The sequence below is a fragment of the Prunus avium genome, chromosome 3 (assembly GCF_965620075.1).
Source record: "Prunus avium chromosome 3, drPruAviu1.hap1.1, whole genome shotgun sequence".
Classification (NCBI taxonomy): Eukaryota; Viridiplantae; Streptophyta; class Magnoliopsida; order Rosales; family Rosaceae; genus Prunus; species Prunus avium.
This window is the reverse complement of record NC_142286.1, coordinates 40,713,846-40,735,997: the sequence shown is the minus strand read 5'-3', so window position 1 is coordinate 40,735,997 and position 22,152 is coordinate 40,713,846. Positions and strand designations below refer to the sequence as shown.

At 37.7% G+C, this 22,152-nt stretch overlaps 4 protein-coding genes across 6 annotated transcripts; 3 read left to right on the top strand and 1 right to left on the bottom strand.

Moving 5' to 3' along the window:
* The first annotated feature begins 2,963 nt into the window (after positions 1 to 2,963).
* LOC110764380 (RING/U-box superfamily protein) lies at positions 2,964 to 7,123 on the top strand. Of its 2 annotated transcripts, none has more exons than XM_021967340.2 (9): positions 2,964 to 3,293; positions 3,518 to 3,564; positions 3,689 to 4,969; positions 5,159 to 5,247; positions 5,514 to 5,616; positions 5,715 to 5,819; positions 5,909 to 6,026; positions 6,453 to 6,629; positions 6,762 to 7,123. In XM_021967340.2, exons 1-9 carry the CDS (start codon positions 3,068 to 3,070, stop codon positions 6,917 to 6,919), a joined length of 2,304 nt encoding a protein of 767 aa, XP_021823032.1. In that variant the 5' UTR covers positions 2,964 to 3,067; the 3' UTR covers positions 6,920 to 7,123. The 2 variants fall into 2 exon arrangements, with proteins under 2 accessions (XP_021823032.1, XP_021823031.1); XM_021967339.2 differs by having other exon boundaries at positions 2,965 to 3,293; positions 6,759 to 7,123.
* Positions 7,124 to 7,797: 674 nt separating this feature from the next.
* Positions 7,798 to 11,792, top strand: MGP2 (MALE GAMETOPHYTE DEFECTIVE 2). The gene is made up of 11 exons (XM_021967423.2): positions 7,798 to 8,074; positions 8,172 to 8,248; positions 8,596 to 8,682; positions 8,783 to 8,860; positions 8,932 to 9,023; positions 9,145 to 9,346; positions 9,762 to 9,852; positions 10,277 to 10,335; positions 10,445 to 10,593; positions 10,841 to 10,922; positions 11,031 to 11,792. Exons 1-11 carry the CDS (start codon positions 7,951 to 7,953, stop codon positions 11,421 to 11,423), a joined length of 1,434 nt encoding a protein of 477 aa, XP_021823115.1. The 5' UTR covers positions 7,798 to 7,950; the 3' UTR covers positions 11,424 to 11,792.
* Positions 11,793 to 13,564: 1,772 nt separating this feature from the next.
* LOC110764341 (Pentatricopeptide repeat (PPR) superfamily protein) lies at positions 13,565 to 16,496 on the top strand. The gene has a single exon (XM_021967287.2). The coding sequence runs from the start codon at positions 13,874 to 13,876 to the stop codon at positions 16,373 to 16,375; it is 2,502 nt and encodes an 833-aa protein (XP_021822979.1). The 5' UTR covers positions 13,565 to 13,873; the 3' UTR covers positions 16,376 to 16,496.
* Positions 16,497 to 16,679: 183 nt separating this feature from the next.
* On the bottom strand, positions 16,680 to 21,466 carry CARAB-AK-LYS (Aspartate kinase family protein). Of its 2 annotated transcripts, none has more exons than XM_021967398.2 (14): positions 21,212 to 21,466; positions 20,485 to 21,076; positions 20,308 to 20,390; positions 20,166 to 20,206; positions 19,811 to 19,965; positions 19,302 to 19,451; positions 19,119 to 19,214; positions 18,921 to 19,037; positions 18,290 to 18,409; positions 18,110 to 18,202; positions 17,912 to 18,028; positions 17,559 to 17,675; positions 17,293 to 17,355; positions 16,680 to 17,058 (listed from the first exon to the last, which is right to left on the bottom strand). In XM_021967398.2, the coding sequence occupies exons 2-14, from the start codon at positions 20,899 to 20,901 to the stop codon at positions 16,936 to 16,938; spliced, it is 1,692 nt and encodes a 563-aa protein (XP_021823090.1). In that variant the 5' UTR covers positions 20,902 to 21,076; positions 21,212 to 21,466; the 3' UTR covers positions 16,680 to 16,935. The 2 variants fall into 2 exon arrangements, with proteins under 2 accessions (XP_021823090.1, XP_021823089.1); XM_021967397.2 differs by having other exon boundaries at positions 17,906 to 18,028; positions 21,212 to 21,465.
* Between the last annotated feature and the right edge of the window lie 686 nt (positions 21,467 to 22,152).

Below are 22,152 nucleotides of genomic sequence, written 5' to 3'. Positions count from 1 at the left end.
AAATCAAGGGGTAAATTGAGAGTTATGTACAAGTTTAGGGGGCAATTCAACAGATTACCCTAAAAAGTATTTTAAAAGCCGAAGGAAATAACAACTCTTTGAATATATACAAATATTTTAAAAGTATAGCCGCGCGGCTATACCTGTTAAATATTCATATATATATGGATTATTCGCAGCAATGGTCCCTCAACTATACCCCAAGTTACACTTTGGTTACTCAACTCAAATATTAGTTGCATAGGTCACTCAATTAGGTGTTTTGTTGCACCGTTAGTCCTACCGTCAAGTTTGTTACTTTTTCTGTTTAAAATGATGATGTGGCAAGCATCTCTTAGATTATTGATGGGCAAATGTGACTTTTTAATTAAGATTATTTGTAGCAATGATCCCTCAACTATACTCGGAGTTATATTTTGGTCACTCAATTAGGTGTTGTGTTGCACCATTAGTCCCTACTGTTGTGTTGCACTCAATTAGCTACTGAAAATCAAGTTCCATTTAGATAGGATCTTAAATAGAATGACACCTAAGTAGCTCGCCACACTACATCTCAAGTTGAGATCTATTAGCAGCTCCCCTCTCACTGCTATCATTTTCGGAGCTGAAAACGAACGGAAACCAAACCTAACAAGAACATAGAAATTGCATCAATTATGATACAATATGAGCCAGTTACAAAAAAACCCTTAGTACCTCTTTAACCGTGATTACTGTTTGATGATTTTGATTTATCCACATCAGAAAAATTTACCGGAGGAAAATGCTAAAAATTAAGGCAAAAGGAACTAGTGAGAAAAGTTTGCACCATCTGATTGTATAAAATATAAATTAAAGTTGTATATGAGCGATTTAACTTCTAACTTCGAATGTTTGTTTTATTTATTTTGGTTGTCGTTTATGGGAATGCACTGTTGTAACTTTGAATTGTCATCCTTGAAGGCCTAGATATATATAAATCAGAGCCGGTCCTGAGCTCTCAAGGGCCTAGGGCGAAAATCTAAAGTGTGCCCATGTTCACACATTAATAACTGAAACTGTAGTTTTTTAAAAAAAATAAACTAAGCATTGATTTTTTTAAGAAAATATTTTTCTAAAGATCCTTTTTAGACTTTGACGTATGTCTTATTTTTCTTTTTTGTCTTTTTAAGATTTCCAGAGTTTTAAATTTTATATTAAATAGAACTAATGACAATAAAAATCTAAACAATCACCGCAACAAGTTAGAGGCAATAGCAATAAAGAAACTAAAATATGATCAATCACACTCAAGCATGAAATGTTCAACTCTAATAATTTAACTAATAAACAAAGAACAATATAACATCTAGGTTTTGTGCATATTTTTCCCTTCAAATATAATCACATAAAACTAAACTAAACTTAACATTCAATTCTCATCCTCTAAACATTCAATGCTCATATAAAATTTAAAAAAACTTTCAAATCAACTTAAAATATAAAAAAAATTAAGAAAACTAACAAAACATATTGACAGAATATGATGGTTAATTTATTAATATGAAGAAGATAGTGTGTGAGTAAAATTGCTGAGCCAAAAACAAAAGGCACTCAACCAAACCAACTCAAAAGGAAAAGAATGAGAAAAAAAACAAACAAACGAAAGTTTTGATACCTCTTCAAAAATCCAAATTGCAAAATTTCAAGTAGTACCACCTTCATTCAATTGTGCTCTCTTCAAGATGGCCAAGACCCATAGAAGAAATACCATTTCGACCAAAAAAGAGATAGAAGAAATACCAGTTCCTTTTTAAAAGTATTTGTTTACTTTGGCTTTGACTGCTGGTTGAAACCCACAGATTGAAGAATCAATCACTTTGATTTTGCCCAATAGTCACTGGCGGACCCATAAATTTTTTAGCGGAGGTGCAATATTGACTAAGTATAAAAAATAGTTTTTCGGAATAATCATTTTCTCAAGATAATTTTTGGCAGCTTTTGTTCCTCTCACATCAAATAAGAAAACTTGATTTTATGGGATTTTAGTATGAAGTATATATTGACTTAATGAGCCATCATTTTTAGCCTAAATCGTATTTTGCACTAAAACCGAATTTTCATATTTTGATTTGGTGGGAATTTGATTTTCTAGTATTTTTATTTGAATCCAAATGGGGGGTACTTCCTTATTTACATTGTAAACTTAAGTAAATGGAGTAATATAAAAATAAATAAAAGTAAAAGGACAAAGACATTTACTTAAATGTTGAAGATGGAAATAAGGTAATCTCTAATGTTGAGCGTCTGTTTAATTTCTTCTCTTTTTTTATTTTTATTTTATTTTTCCTTTTTCAGATATATATAGACTAAGAAAAATTTGTGCCCCATTGTATTTTGGGCCCCGGGCTGTGGCCCTAGTAGCCCTGGGCCAGGGCCGGCTCTGATATAAATCCTATGATATAAATTCATGCAGTTCTTTCTATTTTTATAAAATCTTTTAAAATCTAAAACGAACAAATCCTGATTATAGTAATCTATATAAAAAAATCCTTTAAGTTATTATATTTTGATTAAATTCACTGAACTTTTTTTATCCCTAAACAGTCTTTTAATCAACCACACCCCCCTCTTCTCCTCCTTTATGTTTAGGGTCATGCTAGGGAGACCAACTTGGGATACCAACTTATGTACCAACTCTCTAATAGAGGTGGAGCCCACCAATACAATGGGTCCCACGCTCTATTAGAGAGTTGGTACACAAGTTGGTATCCCAAATTGGTCTCCCTAGCATTTTCCTTATGTTTATATTGAATTTCAACATGTTTCAATCATCATTCATAAGAAAATGAGAGTTCAATTATTATATTATTATCTTCGTGGGATTTTGAATGACGATAAGGGACTAAATTGTAAATACCGATGGTCGAACCGATATTCGGTGAAGATGCCGTAGGAGGACAGAGATGGATGGGTGGGTCGTTTTGCGCGTAAGGGAGCCGCATAATAAATACGCCAAAAAAAAAAAAAAAAAAGGTAAAAGTTGAGAGCAAAGGCGTCGGGTGTGAGTCGACAAGCGAGAAGAACTAGTGTTTTTGGAAGAATTTTCATGTCCATCTTGCCCAACCAAGACCAAGGATCCATATCGTCGTCTTCCTCATCAGCTCCCTCTGCGAACCCTAATTCCCAACATGGACACCGCCACCACCTCTTCCTTTCTCAATCTGAATCCAAGTCTTTGTCACCGCCCGCTCTCTCCCGCCAAATGCTCACATTTGGATCCCTTCAGATCTCCGACTCTCAATCTCCCTTCTCTATCTCCTCCAATACTTCAGGTACCTAATTTTCAACTTCAAATTGTTTCTTATTCTTTTCCTTGTTTTTGAGAAAATAAAAACCCTAAAATTTGTTCCTTCACCTCATTAAATTCGAACTATTAGTTTCCTGTATTTACCTCAGCAAATTGGAACTATTAGTTTCATGACGAACTGTCTTTCCTGTCAAGTGTTTGATTTTTGTATATTTCAAATTGAATGTTCATTAAATTATTTATCTGCAGGCCCATCGGTACCAGCTGCAGAAGCTTCTGCTGGATCTTCCGAAGAGGTATATTTGACCTTAAAGTTTTGAACCTTTTGTTTTTGGAAGATTTATTTTTCTTTGTTTTTAACTTTGTCTACTGTCCCATTTTACTGAATGTGGTTTTTCATTGTTTGTTTCCTTCCTCTAGGTGACTAAGTTAGGGATGCCAAGGGGTAAGAAGGCTTCACCTAATAACAACGAGACACTTTCACAGTGTCACTCTGCTGGAGGTGGACAAGGGATTGGATCAGCCCGGTCTAGAGGGAAAAGTTCAGGAACTGTTGGTTCTCGTTCAAGTCAACACACTATCGGGTCTGTTGGTTTTCATGGAAGCTCAACGCATCCAGCAGGAAGGAAAGCCCAGCTGATGAATGGCAACCACTTGTTGAATTTTCATTACGACCCCATATCTCGTCCTCAGCCAAGAACTGCTCCTCCTCCAAGAAGGCATCACAAGAGAAAGCCCTACAACAAAGATTTATTTCTTCAGGCAAACTTCAAATTCGTGGTGTTAGATTCAGGAAACTACTCAGTTGAATCGATGGATCCTGATAAGATGTTAAAATGGGAGGACATCATTTGCGTGAGGTATTCCACCCCTACTTTGGTTCAGTGCCCAATTTGTCTGGAATATCCTCTTTGTTCGCAGATAACATCCTGTGGACATATTTTCTGTTTCCCATGCATTCTGCAATATTTGTTGATGGGGAAGGAAGATCATAAAGGAGACTGCTGGAAAAGATGCCCATTGTGTTTTGTGATGATATCACCAAAGGATTTATACACCCTGTTTGTGGAGAATGTTAAGCAGTATTGTGTTGGTGATACTTTAGAGTTTATGCTTCTTACTCGACAAAAGGATTCATTTACTTTGTCACATAAAAGTACTCAAGAGAAAGATTCCCTAGCAGGTGATGATGAAAGCTATGATCCCTTTTCAAAGTTTACATTTACATCAGATGTAGATCTTTCAGTCAGAAAAGCAATATCAGAGCTAGATGGTTGGTTAGCCAGGGCAGAGTCGGGGCTTGTTGATGACCTAGAGAAGCTTCCATATGTATGTGCTGCAATGGAACAATTAGAACAGAGGAAGAAATATTGGAAGGAGCACCGAGCTAGTGACAGTAATAAATCTTGTAAATGTACTGATCGTAATACTGGAAATGCTAGTAATGGTAACTATGAAGCATCTACACTTGGACATGAAACTCCGTCAAATGAGGTTTATGACCATAATAAGTGTTCGGACAATTCATTAGTCGATAAGTCAGATGATGGGACTTGTTCCGACCAATCTGTGGATGCAGTTGAATCCTTGGAAGGCTGTGAAAATGTTCTATCTTCTTCGTATGATGAAAGCAAGAGTGTCCAAGGGAACTCACGTGGCTCCCAAAGTGAATATGATAAGGACTCGTACAATTTCTACCAGGTGACTGAAAATGAGACATCATATTTCCCCTTTTTTCTTGCCATCATTTCTCTGGTTGTGTTTTGGAAAAGTAATCTCACATTTTACTAATCTGCTGATTTGTATGCATGATAGTTGCAAATATCTCTGTCTTCCTTGCGGGTGGTTTGACTTACTTTGCTCTCTTATATTCATGTATTTCTATATCAGGCAGCTGATGGGCAGCACATCATTATCCATCCATTAAACATGAAATGCCTTCTACACCACTATGGGAGCCATGATATGCTACCGCACAGGTTTGATTGAAATCTTAATGATCATTGTGGTATGCATAGACTATGCAAAATCTATCATAAGGTCCCCCTCCCTCTCCCAGAGATTCATCTATAGGATGCATATTCGTTACAATTGTGCTTATCTGAATTTTAAGTGTGGTATCTGTACCGATGCAGCATTAAAAGGGGGGGTAGGGGCGGGGGCGGGGAGTTCCCTTCTATTATTGTCTAAGGGGTGTTCTTATATTCAACTGAAATGTGAAACTGGGTCTAATTCATTTTTGCAGAATAAGTGGAAGAATTTTGCAATTGGAGACAGTGACTCAGACAGAAGCCATGAGGAGGCGCTACCGCTACTTGAGTCATTTTTCTTTAACGACAATACTCCAGGTACCTTGTTATGGGATGATCCGAGTGAAATCACTCCTTAAGAACATTATTATTGCAGGTTGCGTATAGTATCTAATCGTTTTTTATTCAAATTTTAGTTTTGTGAGATTGATCTGAGTGAGCTATTGTCTCCTGACACCTTGTATCCCTTTATGGAAGACATAAAGAAGCGCGAAAGGCAGAGGATGCAGCTTGCTAGGAAGGTATTATTACTTGTTTTTTTATTATATACTGTATAAACATAACATTAGTCTGCCCATGCTTTAAAATTATATTCTATTCCTATTTATAGGAGCACAAGGAGAAAATGAAGGCTGAATCTGCCATGGCATATCCCATCCCAGTAGTAGCAGGTTATGGACAGTCCTTTCAAGATGGATCCCCCACATTCTCCATGGATGACTTCGAGGGTAATATTTTGCTCCTTGTATATGTTGTATCTTCAGGCACAGGAATTTTTTGTAGATAAATTTAGTATTCAGCTCAAGTAGTAATAGTGGCCTGATTGGGAATAAATTTCTTGTCCAAATCTTTCATACAAATAAGGAGAAACAATTCTGAAGTATGACCTGGCTTCCTAATTCAGATGCCATCAGCATATCTTGCATATTAGATCAGTATATCATCTTTTTTATCTGAAGCCTGCAATGTAAACAAACTTGGTAATTCAGGCATCCTTCATGAAAACTAGGAATATGTGATCGTGATGGGTGCTCTAAGCTTTTGACTTAATTTATCCTTTTTTCTTGAAGTTTGCAGATACATTTATGTTTTATGGTGCTCTTATGTTAAATATGATTTAATGGTTTATTCGTTCATATGGTACCTGCACTCAGCCTTGGGAAGTTCTACAGTGACATCATCAAGCTCTCCAGTTGTTGGGGAAAGGAAGCTGTTTTCAAGTGTTACAAGGCTTGGTTTTGCTGCTGGTCATGATTCTCCCACCTTAAAACTAGAGGGAACCAATTCTCTGAATGACAATGATGCAGCGAGATACTCTCCTGAGACCACTGGTATTGTATAATAATTCACAATATTCGATAGTATGTTGTATCTTTTCTGTGGCTGTTGTTGAAATCCTAACTCTAGAGTTCTGGTTGCTCTAACCTGTACCTATTTTTTTCCTTCTTTTACTTGTGCAGCAGCAGGTACTCAAAGTGTGGGTGTAACGTCATTTGCTAATATAATCTCCAGAGCTAAGCCTGGTGAAAATTTGGATGCGCCCAAGATGAATGATTCGGGAAAGAAGGGAAAGAAACCAAATCGAGTCCTTTTGTCAACAGCTGGTGGTCGGCGCTACTGATAACCTGCCAAAATCTCGTGTGTACTATAATGGTGGTTGTCTTGTATCATATATACCTTCTTTCATTTTTCTTTTTTCGGTAATGTTATCATAAATACCTTGATATGATCTTATGTAGATGGGGTGGTAGATGGTGATGGAAAAACAAGAACCATTATCGAGATTCAGTTTTTTTATATCATCACCCTTCTAAATATTTTTTCATTTTTGCTTTCGTTATTTTCTCGTCTGTATGAATAATTTATAGTAAAAAAGCTACCGAGAGCAGCAAACTGTGCAATAACTTTTCTTTTTTCTTATATCAAGTTGTGCCATGGTTAATTGACAAACAAATAGTGGACCAATAAAAGCCAAAAGATATATAGATTGAAACATGGAAACATGGCAAGAAGCACATGTTACAGGGCGCAGGTGATCGTTTTGTGTAGCCAAGAGAGTGGTGAATTCGTAACAATTTTTTGTTCGTGGGTTGGTTTATATTTGAATCGCCAAAACTTTTTATAGACATTTATAAAATCGTGATTGAATACATCTGAATTTTTTAATTTAATTTTTTTTTTTTAAATCTCATAACTTTTATAAAATTGTGATTGAATATATCTAAAATTTTAAACTTTAAAAAAAAAAATTAAAATCTCAATTGAATACACCCGTGTATCCATCCATACAGAATTTTCCTTCTACTTACCTTTTTCTTTTTTCCCTTTTGTTCTCTGTATAGACGAATGTACAGGAACAGTGATAGTTGGAAATAAAAAATTAAAGATTTCGGGGGAAAAATATACAAAACAAAAAAGGAAAAGGGCAAATTGAAATTGCCTACAACTGTACAATGTTGAAGACGGTGCGTTTTGGTAATACTGAAGAGCGAAGAATCATTTGCTTTGCTTGTCTGGTAATTCAACTGATTGGTTTTCGCAAATTCGAATGGGTGGTTTCAATTTCACAATCGCACGCCAGAGCAGAAGAGCTAGATAGATAGTCTCAGTCTCTGTCTGAGCCTCCGCCTCTGCCTCCACCTCCGCGTGGTAATGAGAACTCACAAAGCAGCGTCGAGTAACAACATCAACAGGCGGCCCACTGTTCTATATCTGGTTTGCGCTGCCGCATTCTTCTCTGTTATCCTTTTCGGCATCCAATCTTCTTTATTCACAGGTCCTCCTACTGATTCCTATATTTTACTTTATTTATTGAACACTATTTTACTCGTAATTCCGCGTCCAGCTTAATCAATTTCTATCGGATTATTCAGGTAATCAGAAATTAGATCTCGAACAACAAGATGTTCGAATTTTATCGGAATTTCAGTCTACTGTAAAGCAATGCGTGGTTAGTTTCATACTTTCCTTTTACGTCAACAGTGTCATAATTTCCCTTCTTGTTTTTTTTTTTTTTCATGGATCTGGCCTCTGTTTTTTATTCATCTCTTTTGTTTTCCTTCTTAGTTGAAGTTTTAAAACCTGCACGATTGTTGCTTACTTAGTGTCGTGGTGGGGAACATTAGCATTGCGCTGTAGTTGTGCTATATTTGTTTGCCTCAGATTGATTTGAGAAATGAAGTGGTGGTTTAAATTTAGGAAACGTAGCATCCACTACTTTTTTTCTTCTTTCCTTTTTCTGTTTTGGTGGGCTTTGGAAGTATATTTGAATCCTTACTAAGCTTAAAATAAATGTAGGCAAACAGAGGGCTCGGTCTCACTGCACATATTATTGACCATTGCAGCTTGACTCTGAAGTTCCCCGAAGGAACTAACAGCACCTGGGTCTGTCTACTTTTACCCCCTCACCAAATTTTTTTATTTATTTTTTATTTCATTTTTGAAGTAGCCTCTGAGTGCTAACTAATTCAGACTTCAATTGCAGTATAATGAGCAGTTTAAAACTTTTGAAGCACTGGAGTACAATTATAATGTTTGTGAGGCAATTTTATTGTGGGAGCAGGTTTGTCTCTATCCTATCTGTGTGATTACCTTTCAAGCCGATTATCTGTACTGATGCTTTTAAGGATGCAGTACCGGAACATGACGACAGTATTGACAAGGGAGTATCTAGATGTTCGACCTAAAGGGTGGGAGGAGTATGCAGCACAAAGGATAGCACAATTGTATGCTCGTGTACACATTTATCTCTTCCAAACCTGTGGTTGATTTCTGACAATGGATTATATAACACAAATGCCTATGATCTCAAGTCCATCTATTTACCCTCTGTTTTTTCGGTTGCAGGGGAGCTGATAAATGCTACAATAGGACACTTTGTGAGGAACACCTTAATTTGATACTTCCAGCAAAGCCACCTTTTCACCCTCGGCAATTCCGTACGTGTGCAGTTGTTGGAAATTCAGGAGATCTTTTGAAGACGAAGTTTGGAAAGGAGATTGATAGTCATGATGCTGTTATAAGGGACAACGAGGCTCCTGTTAATGAGGTAAACTAGCATGTATAAAGACTGCTGTTTCCTATCATTGGCGAATATATGGCTTTATTCTTTCATGAGAGCGATTGATTCTTCTATGGTTCTAATTGGGAAAGACAGGTGTCTCGTATTTTCTTGAATTACTTGTACAGTTACTCAATTACTTATACATATAAAGCTATAAGCGTATAACCCAAGTAACTACTGAGCTCCAGCCTCCAATGGTGGTCTTTCATATCCTAATTTTGAAGTTGTCCGAAATGATTTTGAGCGTATAACTTAATATCCACAACCCCCACCCCCTCTCCTCCCTTTCTCAATACAAAAAAGAAGAAAAGATCTTAAGTATATTTTTAGTTTAAATCCTTCATGCATTTGATGGTCAAGTAATTGATAAAAGTTCTAACTTAGTCTTTGATATGTGTAGAAATATGCCAAGTATGTTGGTCTGAAGAGGGATTTTCGCCTTGTTGTAAGGGGTGCGGCTCGTAACATGGTTGCCATTCTAAATGGGTCTGGTATGTTTCTAATTAATTGTGTCATAATATTTTTTTTTTCATTGTATTTTCATAACAAGAGGATGTGCATTTGCCATTCAATATGCCATAATAGCGAATCTCATCTTCCTTTGCTGTTTTTTAACCCCTTGGAATCATTAGGACATTGGTATAAACTTCTTAGTTGTGCCATTCTTCTTCCAATTTTTGGAAGGAAAAAATAACCTTCTTGAGGGGAGTACATGAAAGTCTGTACTTGACTAATCATGTCAACCATTCTTTTCACCATTATGCTTTTAATGATTTTCTGAGAGATGATGCTAGTTGAAAATTTCCGATTGTTTCAAGAAATAAGAACAAAGTTAACTTTTGTATGTTGTATAAGATAAATCATAAATCTTCATGGGTGTGTTCTCATATTTATAAGTTTCCCTTTCTTGTGCAGCTGATGAGGTACTTATAATCAAAAGTGTTACGCACAAATCCTTTAATGCAATGATCAAGGTGAAGATCACATCTAAGGAGGCCAATATATTTGTTCTTCCTTAGTTGATAGTTAACATGCGCGGTTTCCAGAGACTTGTCTAACATTTTGGATCCTAACATATTGCAGAGAATTACAAATCCAGTTTACCTTTTCCAAGGTATTGTGCTCCGCCGAGGTGCCAAAGGAACTGGAATGAAGTCTGTAGAATTAGCACTTTCTATGTGCGACATTGTTGACATATATGGTTTCACTGTTGATCCTGGATATACTGAATGGTTTGTTTGGTTCTTACTTGATACATTGTTGTTATTTGTTGGTATTATTATTAGCAAGCAGGGAACCTGCTTATATTCCTGCCTTTCCATGTGAATAAGGTTCTCTTTTATTTATGATTCCCTTCCATTTTGGTAAAATAGATATCCTCTTTGATACATATCATCAGCATCAATTCAGGTTTTTGATGTATTGGCATTGTTTGTTGTTGATCTTCGTATAGCTTACTAGCTTATTACTTCCTTGTAGGACACGTTACTTCTCTACACCTAGGAAAGGGCATAATCCACTTCAAGGGAGGGCATACTACCAGCTCCTAGAGTGCCTTGGTGTAAGAATACAAACTTTTCTTTATGAGAATGTATCCAATTCCAATTACAGGCGCATGCCTGAATTCATATTCCTGAATGATTCAACTTTTAGCTTTTCTATATATCAGGTTATCAGAATCCATTCTCCCATGAGATCTAAGAGGAAGCAAGATTGGTCAGATGTGCCAAGTCGAGAAATGATAGGCAGAGCTCATGCAGCAGCCTTGCGATTAAAGAGGAGTCAAGCTGGTCAGGCTGGTGATTTGGGACAGTTTGGTAGTTGTAAGGTGACGGGCAATGTGGACCCTGACAACATTGGGCCTGTCTCAGGATCTCCAGACATGAGTGATGTAAGAAAGAATTCAAATTACAATAAATGGGAAGTCTTGCCTTTCAAGAGTCTGAGGAAGGAAGCACAGGACCACTTTATCGAAATGGAAGGTGCTTCTCTATACAAAATGGATGGCAATAAGTTGGATGACCTAGTATGTGTGAGGCATTCCTTAAAGTCAGAGGTCTAGCTGAGAACTATCTTGTGTTGATTCTTTATGGTCGGTCTTAATCAGACTTTGGTTGGTTAAGAGCAGAGCCAGCCGTGCATTCCCACTTTCTCATTGTCTTGTGGAATTTTCAGTGAGATGGACTTCTTTCACAGCTCCGCTTGTGCACCACTCTAGTTTATCATTTTAATGAATATGCTGGGATCAGTAGCAGTGACATGGGAGGAATCACAGCCTGCCATACGCAGTGGGAAAGACATCATCAGCAATACACTGTTTGAATGCTTATCTATACTCTAGAGATTTTTGGAACTAGAAAGATGTATGGAAACACAGATATGCATGTATGAGGCTTAATTGATGTTTATAATAGATATTCTTTTTAGTACACATTCAGAATCTAACAGAGGCATGTAAACTGATTTGATCTCATTGACATTGTGTATGGGTGGCTGGGCCGGTTTTCTAATGTGTCTCCGGAACATAATTGTAGATGTTGAAACTTCCCCAATCATATTTCTTAATTTTGTTTTTTATACATGCAACAGTATAAACTACTATAGTCTAGAGGGGAAGATATCAATTTGTTTTTTTTTAAAAGACCTATTCTATTGAGAGGCACGATAACATACTAAACTTGCACACATTACATAGATGTTAGGACTCGAATACAGAATCTTTCTTGCGGGAGCAATTTCTCCAAACCACTGCACTAGTGGGTACTGATGAGCACATAAACTATCACATTTATTATCCCTAAATATATTTGTTAGTAATTGATTTTCTTACAATTTTAGTTAATTAGGTTTGTTTTTCACTTTTGCACTTGCTTACATACCCATTACATAATTGATGATGATTTCATTATTTTATCTTAAGGTTGAAGAAGATTATTGGATGCTAGTAGGCAAATGGTGGCAAGATTTATTAAAAAGATTGCAAGATGCACCACCTTGCCAAAGAGAAGAGAAATGCATGTAAGTGCATGATCAAGTGTTCAAGTGGAAGACATATTCAATTCATGCATGGAGTGGATGAAGCAACAAACATGATGGTGGCTTGAAGATGTGGAATCATGAACTATTAAAATTGTGAGTTAAGCAAATGAAATGAAGGATGATGAGAAGAGGTGCAACACTTAACCAAAAGAAAAGATTGAATAACAAAAGCAAGTAGAAGTGGAGCAACAATTGAAGAAAAGAAGAAACAATGAAGAGATGGGTTACGGTTGTGCATTGAAAGATGAAGAATTTGGAGAATGGAGTCATCAACACTATGGAATAAGTAATGGAAGCAAATTGGCAATTGGTTTGATGCAAGTGGAATACATATTGAATTCATGAATGGAGGGATTTAATGAATTTAGAATTGCTCCCATTTTCCTATAAATAGGAGGAGCTATGGCATTGTAAAATCACACCAAGCTCCACAACTCTTGAGCTTTCTCTCTTCCCTCCATCTTTCTAAGTTTTAATTTCTGTTTTTAGTTTAATTTTATTATGGGGAACTAACTCCCTAGCTAAGGCTAGGGAGAAAGCTTTTAATATAAGTGTGTAATTTTTATTAGTTTGATCCAAACTTAAGCTTTAATGTGAATTTGTAGTTTTTGTTCAAATGGAATTTGTAGTTTTCTTTTTAATTAATTGATGAATGTTTGATATTCTATTTCATGGGTTCAATCATGTTTTTCCCATTGTGTAGTAAAAACTTTCATGCTTTTAAAAGAGAAGAGAATTACTAAAGATTAATAGAATTTTGATGAAGATTATTTTTTGATAGTTTGTTGTCAATGGTACAAGTTATGCTTAGAATACTTCTAAAGGAAATTAAAAAGAGCTTTAATTATTTTGAACAACTACAATGGAAAATATTTTGTGGATCAAATTATTAAGAGTTGCATGCTTATGTTAAAAGTGGAAACCCAATGCCTTAGTGTTTTAATCAATTAAATTTTCTTTAAATCAAATCTTGCATAAATCAACCTCTCAATCACACTTGTTCTTTTTCATCTCTGTTATTTTTTTTACACTGCTTTCTGTGGATACGACACTCGGACTTCCGAGCTACACTACTATACGACACCTCCCTTGGGTTTTGCAAAGTGGTGCGAACAGGTACTTTGTGGAAGATATCAAACTTGAAAAGAAGGGACGGATACATCAGCATTGACCTTATTGGCCTTAACCCACGTCTCCATCATATTCCTTACAACAAGTCACTTGGAACTGCTCTATCGGGTTATATGGTTGTGTCGTTTTGGTTTGCTCAGTAGTAGTTTGTGTTTGAGTATCACTACTACAGACACAATTGGCAAGGCAAGACAATCATCACCAATATATTTCCTCCTTCATTTGTGTTAAAGTTAATAAGGAATCGCATGTTTTGCTCAGCGAAGTCCTTTATGTGGTGTTTTGAGTGTTTTGAACATGCAGTTGCAGCTGCGCGCTTCACCTTCACGATAACGAGACCAGATGGCCCAGACCTCGACGACTTTTTTCCATATGACAGCATTTAGATCAAATGCGCTCCTAAAATTTAGGACTCCAAGAGTTTCTGAACCTCTAAAAGCAAAACCACTCCTCAACCTCAACCTCAACGCCCAAAATTACGTTGACGCCAGTATGATCAAGACGGGCTTCGATCCAAACATATGCCGCTCTAATTTTCTGGTGAAGAACTTTCTAAAAGGAGGTGAATTATCTCAAGCACGTATACTGTTCGACCAAATGCCTCATAAAAACACTGTCTCGACAAACATGATGATTTCCGGTTACGTCAACTCCGGCAATCTTTATGAGGCTAGGGAGTTGCTTGACACCATGCTTGACCGTACAGCGGTAACATGGACGATACTAATAGGTGGGTATTCGCAAGCAAATCAATACCGTGAGGCGTTTAAACTTTACGCCGAGATGCATAGGTGGGGAACTCAGCCGGATTATGTGACTTTTGCAACTCTCTTATCTGGATGCAGTGACATGGAGACCACAAAACAAGTAGTTCAAGTTCATTCTCATATCCTTAAATTGGGATATCATTCCACCCTCATGGTCTGCAATTCCTTGCTTGATTCTTACTGCAAATCCCATCGCCTGGATTTAGCGTGTCGGCTCTTCAAGGAAATGCCCGAGAGAGATAACGTTACATTCAATGCATTGATAACAGGGTACTCAAAAGATGGTTTGAATGAGGAGGCTATTAACCTCTTTGCTCAAATGCAAAATCTTGGTTACAAGCCTTCTGAGTTTACTTTCGCAGCACTACTTTGTGCTGGTATCGGTTTATATGACATAGCCTTTGGGCAGCAGGTTCATGGTTTTGTGGTGAAGACTAATTTTGTTTGGAACGTGTTCGTGGGGAATGCATTGCTAGATTTCTACTCAAAGCATGACTGTTCGGTTGAAGTGAGGAAACTATTTGATGAGATGCCAGAGTTGGATGGTATTTCCTACAATGTAATCATCACATCTTATGTATGGGATGGGCATTTTAAAAAGTCTCTTGATCTTTTCCGTGAATTACAGCTTACCAAATATGACAGGAAGCAATTCCCTTATGCAACCATGTTGAGCATTGCATCAAATACTCTCAACTTAAACATGGGTCGGCAGATCCATTCCCAGGCCATTGTAGCAACAGCTGATTCAGAAATTCAAGTTGGAAATTCCTTGGTGGATATGTATGCCAAATGTGGCAGATTTGAGGAAGCCAAAAGGATATTTGCACGTCTGGCTGACAGAAGTGCAGTTCCATGGACTGCAATCATCTCCGCATATGTTCAGAACGGGTTCCATGAAGAAGCCCTTGAACTGTTCAATGAGATGCGCAGAGCAAATGTTAGTCCTGACCAAGCCACTTTTGCAAGCATCTTAAGAGCCTCTGCCAATTTAGCTTCACTCTCGCTGGGAAAGCAGTTACACTCATCTGTGATCAGATTAGGATTTGCATCCAATGTTTTTGCTGGAAGTGCACTCCTTGATATGTATGCGAAATGTGGGTCCATGAAAGATGCACTTCAAACTTTTCAAGAGATGCCCAAAAGAAATCTGGTCTGTTGGAACGCCCTGATCTCAGCTTATGCACAAAATGGAGATGGTGAAGGCACTCTTAGATCGTTTGAACAGATGGTTCAGTCAGGTTTTGAAGCAGATTCAGTGAGCTTCCTGAGCGTTTTAACTGCTTGTAGCCACTGTGGGCTTGTTGAGGAAGGATTGCAATACTTCAACTCCTTGAACCATAACTGTAAAATCGTCCCAAAGAGAGAACACTACGCATCAATGGTTGATATGTTGTGTCGAAGTGGGAGGTTCAATGAAGCAGAGAAATTGATGGCTCAAATGCCATTTGAACCTGATGAAATTATGTGGTCATCAGTTCTAAACTCATGCAAAATTCATAAGAATCAAGAATTGGCAGAGAGAGCAGCAGACCAACTTTTCAATATGGTGGACCTTAGAGATGCAGCTGCTTATGTGAACATGTCGAATATTTATGCAGCAACAGGTCAATGGAAGAGTGTTGGAAAGGTGAAGAGGGCGATGAGGGACAGAGGAGTCAGGAAAGTTACAGCATATAGTTGGGTGGAAATCAACCACAAAACTCATGTATTTACAGTGAAGGACATGAGCCACCCACAAAGTGGGAAGATTATGAGAAAGATTGATGAGTTGACGAAGGAGATGGAAAGGGAAGGGTACAAGCCGGACACAAGTTGTGCCCTTCACAACGAGGATGAGGAAATAAAAGTGGAGTCTCTTAAATATCACAGCGAACGCTTAGCAATTGTCTTTGCATTGATCAGTACACCGGAAGGATCACCGATAGTGGTGATGAAGAACTTGCGAGCTTGCACAGACTGCCATGCTGCAATCAAGGTGATGACAAAGATTGTTGGGAGGGAAATAACAGTTAGAGACTCAAGCAGGTTCCATCATTTTAAAGATGGGCTTTGCTCCTGTGGGGACTTTTGGTGACAATTTTTATTCATCAAATGTGATATATCATCAGACAGGCTGGACTTTAACCTTTTTATATGCTCCACTCAGGTTTTCTTAATTTATTTCAATAAATAAAAGGTTATGGGTTTAGAGGCGATGGGTAATTTGCAATAACAAAATTTAAAGCTTTTTCCCCATGAACAGGATAGTCAACATTGTACCTTCTGAATCTTTCAGACGACAGTACTCTTTGAATGATTTAGAAGTTAGCTTTCATTAGTCAGCACCACGTTTAAGCAATGCATCATTTGCAAAAGAACTAGCACAATCCTAACCCAGATTTAGTTTTCCAGAAACATAATTCTTGCTGAGTAAACGACTTCCAATACAAGCATTGCATCATTATCCAACAAGATACAATATGGGCGAAAATGCCACATCTTCAATTCTAATCTGACAGCCGAAGGGGCAGAGATTTCCCCAACAAAGGTAAAACTAATTACTAAAGTTGAAAATTTCTATGTTACGTACGCTAACAAATAAACCACCACAATAACCGTTAAAGAATTGAATCTCCTTCAATGTTCCTCCCATACTCAGACAGAACCATTCTCGGATCCACACTCTACTTCAAAGGGATCGTTCTCAAAGAAGGCCTGGTGCAGAGCCCTAACGCACCGCTCGGCTTCATTGTCGTTTACAACCAACGAGATATTAACCTGGCCAGTGGTGATACATAAACAGTGAGTATCATCATATTTATAAACATTTCATAGTAAGCCATCTGTAAGCATCCAGTTCATTCATGAGCCTAGTAGAATAATAACCGGGATTCAGAAGAAAGTGAGAAAATCCCAGATATAAACACAAAATATTTACTAAGGCGTCAAGATTTGGCTGAGTTTTTTTCCACCACTAAAATGAAAAGACACAGAACTAGTGGTAGGAGAGACCTTGGATGCACCCTGAGAGATCATCTGAACATTGACTCCATTAGTTCGAAGAACCTGAAATGCCTGCAACATACGACCAAAAATATGAATACCACAAACAAATATACGTGAACAAAGAGACAACTAAAGATGGCTGAAGCCTGCATGGCAGTCCTACCAAAGCTGATCAACCATCTGTTTGAACACCAGAACAATTGCAATCAACCAAAGAACAAAAGCAAAATAGGGAGCGTTTTTTAAGTACTTAGCAAAACACAATACAGCACCTTTTCTAGTATCAGTGATGACCTCTGCACATTTCCAATGAGAGATATAATTGATCTGTGCTGAAGAAGATTGACAACAGCAATTTTCTCAAGTTCTTCCACGACATGGTCAAGTTCCTGCAAGGAAGATGCACTATTTCAATGAGATTTTAAACAAGAATTACAAGAGGAAATTGACTACTCAACCATCAACATTACAAGATATAGTGTGCTCGTGACTAACTACAACTTCCACATTACCGACAAGGATGACACACATAAGATGAGTACATCATAATAATAAATCTTAGGTGCATGTAAACAAAGAAACTCCAGAAAAACATAATCGGTCGAAGATGAAATCATACGCTTGCCTGCTGAATAAGCTCTCTGCTCCAAAGCTTTGAGGGGTCCAACGTCAAGGAAATACTAACTTCACTTGTAGCAACAACATCAACTGATATGCCCAAATCTTCGAAAGTTGAAAATACCTACGTGGAAAATAATATAGAAATTAGCTACTAAGTTACCAAGAGGATAACCAACAGAAAAAAGGTATTTTATTTTCTCACCTTAGCAAGAAAACCATATTGACCAAGCATGCGAGTACTAACAATATCCAACATAGTCACGTTCCGTTTCAAAACAATGCTAGTTAATACAGCCTGCAATTGAGACAAAGAAAACTCATTGCAGTCTGGAGCATTTTATGACAATGGTATTTAGTTTTCCAGCAGAGTACTGTTACGAACCTTGCTCATATCTCTTGCATGGGTGATGACAGTACCTGGAGCATTGGGATTGTATGAATTTTTAACCCTCACAGGAATATCACCCTCTCTAGCTGGTCTCATGGACTGTGGATGCAGGACCTGCAAGAAGAAAATAAAATTTATTAAATCCTGTTTTCTTTCTTTTGTAAAGAATGCAATTCTAACAAAACTACAGGTGGTTTAAGAGCTATTTCACTACTCCAAAGCACCTCAAAATTACCAGAACAGAAAAACTGAGTATTTAAAGTCAGAAGAAACTGGATTGAATAAATTTTTTTCAGAGGAACTTGATCAAATAATTTGTACGTGTCCGGTTCATTGCTTGGATAACTGTTGGCTAACGAGGACCCCTCAGCAGTTTGACTTTGGCCCATCATCAAAGTGAAATGCTGGGGGTTATGACATTACCTTACGAGTAGGAAGCTATAAACTGATGATATGGAGATATTGACAAATATCCATATTGCATGAAATTATGTTGTGAATGATGGAAATTTTTAATAAAATGCCCAAAAAAGGAAATATCGGAAACCATTGCATCCAATATCGCTCACTTGTTAATATGAGACATGTTGAGGACTTTATCAATATCTAACATCAATATGGATACCTGAGCACCAAAATATGCAAGTTCAGCAGCCTCTTCAAATGTCAAATATGGTACAGGTTCTGCACGTGGATATATGTTAGGATCACATGTCAAAACACCATCGACGTCCTTCCACACCTGTAAGGAATTGAAAAATATATATTAAATTTTGTTACTTTAAAAAGAACTAGGAAACCAAGCATAAAAAATTCAACACACCTGAATTTCTCGTAACCCCAGTGCTTTACCAATGGTTGTGGCTGTCAAATCACTGCCACCCCTACCCAGTGTAGTCACAGCACATGATCTCCATCCCTGCAACCAGATAAACAGTGTCAATGGTATTAATAGTTGAATCCTTCCAGGTGGGAAATACATGTAGAACTTAGCCAGAAGAGACACCTTTCCAAGGAAGCCAGTAACAATTGGAATAGCAGGATTGCATATCCAATCACCCTGTAACCTCTTTGCGACAGCTGGATAAGTTGCCTCCAAAATGTCCGCATTTGTGAAGTCATCTGTGGTTATAAATCCGATTTCAAAGGCATCATACTGCCAAAAAAGAAACAAACAATTATATAATTTTGCTATCAGTAAGAATGGTACAAACAATTAAGAGTTCCTCAGATATTACAGTTGGAAAGTTGCAAGCACTTGCCACCATTACATTAAATTTGCCTCATCAACTAGCTATGATGAGACTTTTGGTGGTCTATTATTACAAGCTTATGATGACTTAAAATAAAGAACATGCAAACATTGTTAGTCCTTTTTCATACCCATCATGTGCCAATGCAGATAAAAAGGATCGTATTTCAATGTTGGGCTTACTAAGCTCATATGTTAGCTACAGGAGAACATAAGATGGCAATCACATTAAAGCATACACAAGTAATTGAGGAAGAACATACTTGGCGGGCTTTAACACCAATCTTATTCAAATAAGCAGCAAAGAGCCTTGTGGACATGCATTCCCCAAATGAAACCAAATAGTCTTTTGTCCGTAAAGTCAGTTCTTTCATCATAGCGATTCCCTTCAGAAGTTGTTCTAGTTCTTCCAAGTGTGCTGTAAAACATTTTTCGGATATAACGGAATAGCCATAAAAATCAGTAATATTACAATGAACATTGTACGCACAGGCATCTAACAGAACAACGGCCATAGCTATAGGTAGTGTAAAATTCTGGACTTGCTGATATGCAAAACAATTATATTTTTATTCTTAACGAACAAACGATAAGTGCGGATAAGAAAAAAGAACTCACATGAAATGATAGAGCTGTCCACTCCAAGTTCGTCCACAGTCCTATACAGCATAGGATGATGCACGGTGAGAAGAAATCTTAAATTTGAATATTTTTCCTCCATAATCTGTATAAGAAAGATAAAGCATTTCTTTGTGCTCACCTGAGATGTAATTCTTTTATGAAGCTTAACTCATCAATAGTAGATACATTAGTAACACCGCAACTGACAGCCTTTTCTCCTGCCTACTCAGTGCACAAACAATTTGACCACATGTTGATACTGGTACAAAATGAAAAGTTGGACACATATCGAGTAATAATCATATATAATGCGTACCAGTAGGAGCTTGTTAGTTGTCTTTCCCATGGCAGATAGGACAATGATAGGCCTCTCTTGCGGGAAGCTGAGTATAAGATCAGCAACCTCTCTCATTCTCTCTGCAGAAGCCACCGAGGAGCCACCAAATTTCATAACACACGTCAATTGTTTCTCATTTTCGCCAAGACATTGATTGTCAGTCTGTTTCTTTTCAAGAACATCCGTGATTCCTCCTCCCTCACAGCTGACTCTCAAAACTCTACTTGTACAAGAAAAGTTTTTTGCTCTTGTATAGAATCCGTTGTTGGAAGCTACACAAGTTGCAAAACGGAGTCGTTGAGACCACAAGGGTTGCTTGTATTGCAAAGATCTTTCTGAGGATGCAGATGCAGGGCACAGAGTTTTTACTCCGGAAAAATGCAACGCGGTCGCCATCTAAGATTAGTTATTTCGACGAATGAATGATGTTAACGCAGAGTGTCTTAACTTAATCAGTTGATTGTTTGTTATGGTACCAAAGTTAGAAGCTCAAGTCTGATATGATGGGAGATCCCGACTCAACACAAAACCGATTTTTCAAATCTCCAACTTGAGCGAGCAGCAGCTCGATCTGCAAATTCCATAACTTAATTGAATCATTTCAAAAGTAAACAAACACAAAAACGCCATGAAGCAGATTATTTCACAATTTTACTTCTTTTTGCTTTTCTGAAAGGAGAAGCGGGAGAAGCAGATTGAAGAGTACCTTAAGACGAAATGCAAACGGAATGCAGGCAGGACTTGAGCTTCCTTTCCTTCCCTTTCCGTCGACGGAGAGGCAGAGAGGGCAGCAGAGGCTGTGTGGTGGTCTCTTTTAGATTCAGAGAATCTAGAGCGCCAGCTTTTGCCAAGCTCTCTCTCTCTCTCTCAAGTCTCAAAGGAACAAGAAAGGAAAAACAAACATACACCCACCAAAGAAACCCTGGCGGCGCCTTTTTTCCCTTCCGTTATTATTCCCATATTAATATATAAACCGTGTTGTCGATTGTTCAATGCCCAACGTGTTTCTTGAGTTCCTTTTTTTTTCATTTTCTTTCATTCGTGTTTTATATTTTTACCAACAAGAAAAAGAAAAAAATATTGTCGTCGTTTTCAGAGGAACTGACAAGGGGAGACTCATCAATCTGTTCACAGTATACGAAGCGTCAGTGAGGACGGTTGGATGAGAATGACATGATGACATGAGATGTAGATCAACGGTACAAAATGGTTCTGTCGTCAATAAGTTCGTGCTGAGCGTGACGGTAGCATGTTTCGCGCGCTGAGGACGCCGCTGACAGAAAATGTGAGGTTGGCGATTTAAAAATAGAGTTGAATCTCTGACCCAAAAAAACCAAACGCAAGCAAGAGAAAAGTTAAAAGACAAAAAAAATAGAGTTGAATCAGACGTGGACCAGACCTCTGTGTCTCCCGTGGCGCGGTCCGCGTGTGGACTCACTACTCAGGACTTGGAGTGTGACTAGCGTGAATGGGCTTTGTGGAATGAAATTTGAGGGTGGTGGTGGTCCAATCCAAGCAATAAAGCAAAGCAATGAAATTTGAGGCTAGCCTTACCCAAATTCGGTGTACATAAAAAAGGACCATAGAGTAAAAGAAGACAGCATCTCCATCAAGATAGGCCATTTATTGATAAGCAAGCAAGAGAAG

Coding starts and splice junctions, on each gene's coding strand:
- LOC110764380 (XM_021967339.2), top strand. CDS start 3,068: ATGTCCATCTTGCCCAACCAAGACCAAGGATCCATATCGTCGTCTTCC. Junction 4,970..5,158: donor ACTCGTACAATTTCTACCAG/GTGACTGAAAAT, acceptor TTTCTATATCAG/GCAGCTGATGGGCAGCACAT. Junction 6,027..6,452: donor CTCCATGGATGACTTCGAGG/GTAATATTTTGC, acceptor ACCTGCACTCAG/CCTTGGGAAGTTCTACAGTG.
- MGP2 (XM_021967423.2), top strand. CDS start 7,951: ATGAGAACTCACAAAGCAGCGTCGAGTAACAACATCAACAGGCGGCCC. Junction 8,075..8,171: donor CCAATCTTCTTTATTCACAG/GTCCTCCTACTG, acceptor CGGATTATTCAG/GTAATCAGAAATTAGATCTC. Junction 8,249..8,595: donor CTACTGTAAAGCAATGCGTG/GTTAGTTTCATA, acceptor AAATAAATGTAG/GCAAACAGAGGGCTCGGTCT.
- LOC110764341 (XM_021967287.2), top strand. CDS start 13,874: ATGGCCCAGACCTCGACGACTTTTTTCCATATGACAGCATTTAGATCA.
- CARAB-AK-LYS (XM_021967397.2), bottom strand. CDS start 20,901: ATGGCGACCGCGTTGCATTTTTCCGGAGTAAAAACTCTGTGCCCTGCA. Junction 20,207..20,307: donor ATAAAAGAATTACATCTCAG/GTGAGCACAAAG, acceptor TATGCTGTATAG/GACTGTGGACGAACTTGGAG. Junction 18,410..18,920: donor TTGCATATTTTGGTGCTCAG/GTATCCATATTG, acceptor TTCTTCTTGCAG/GTCCTGCATCCACAGTCCAT.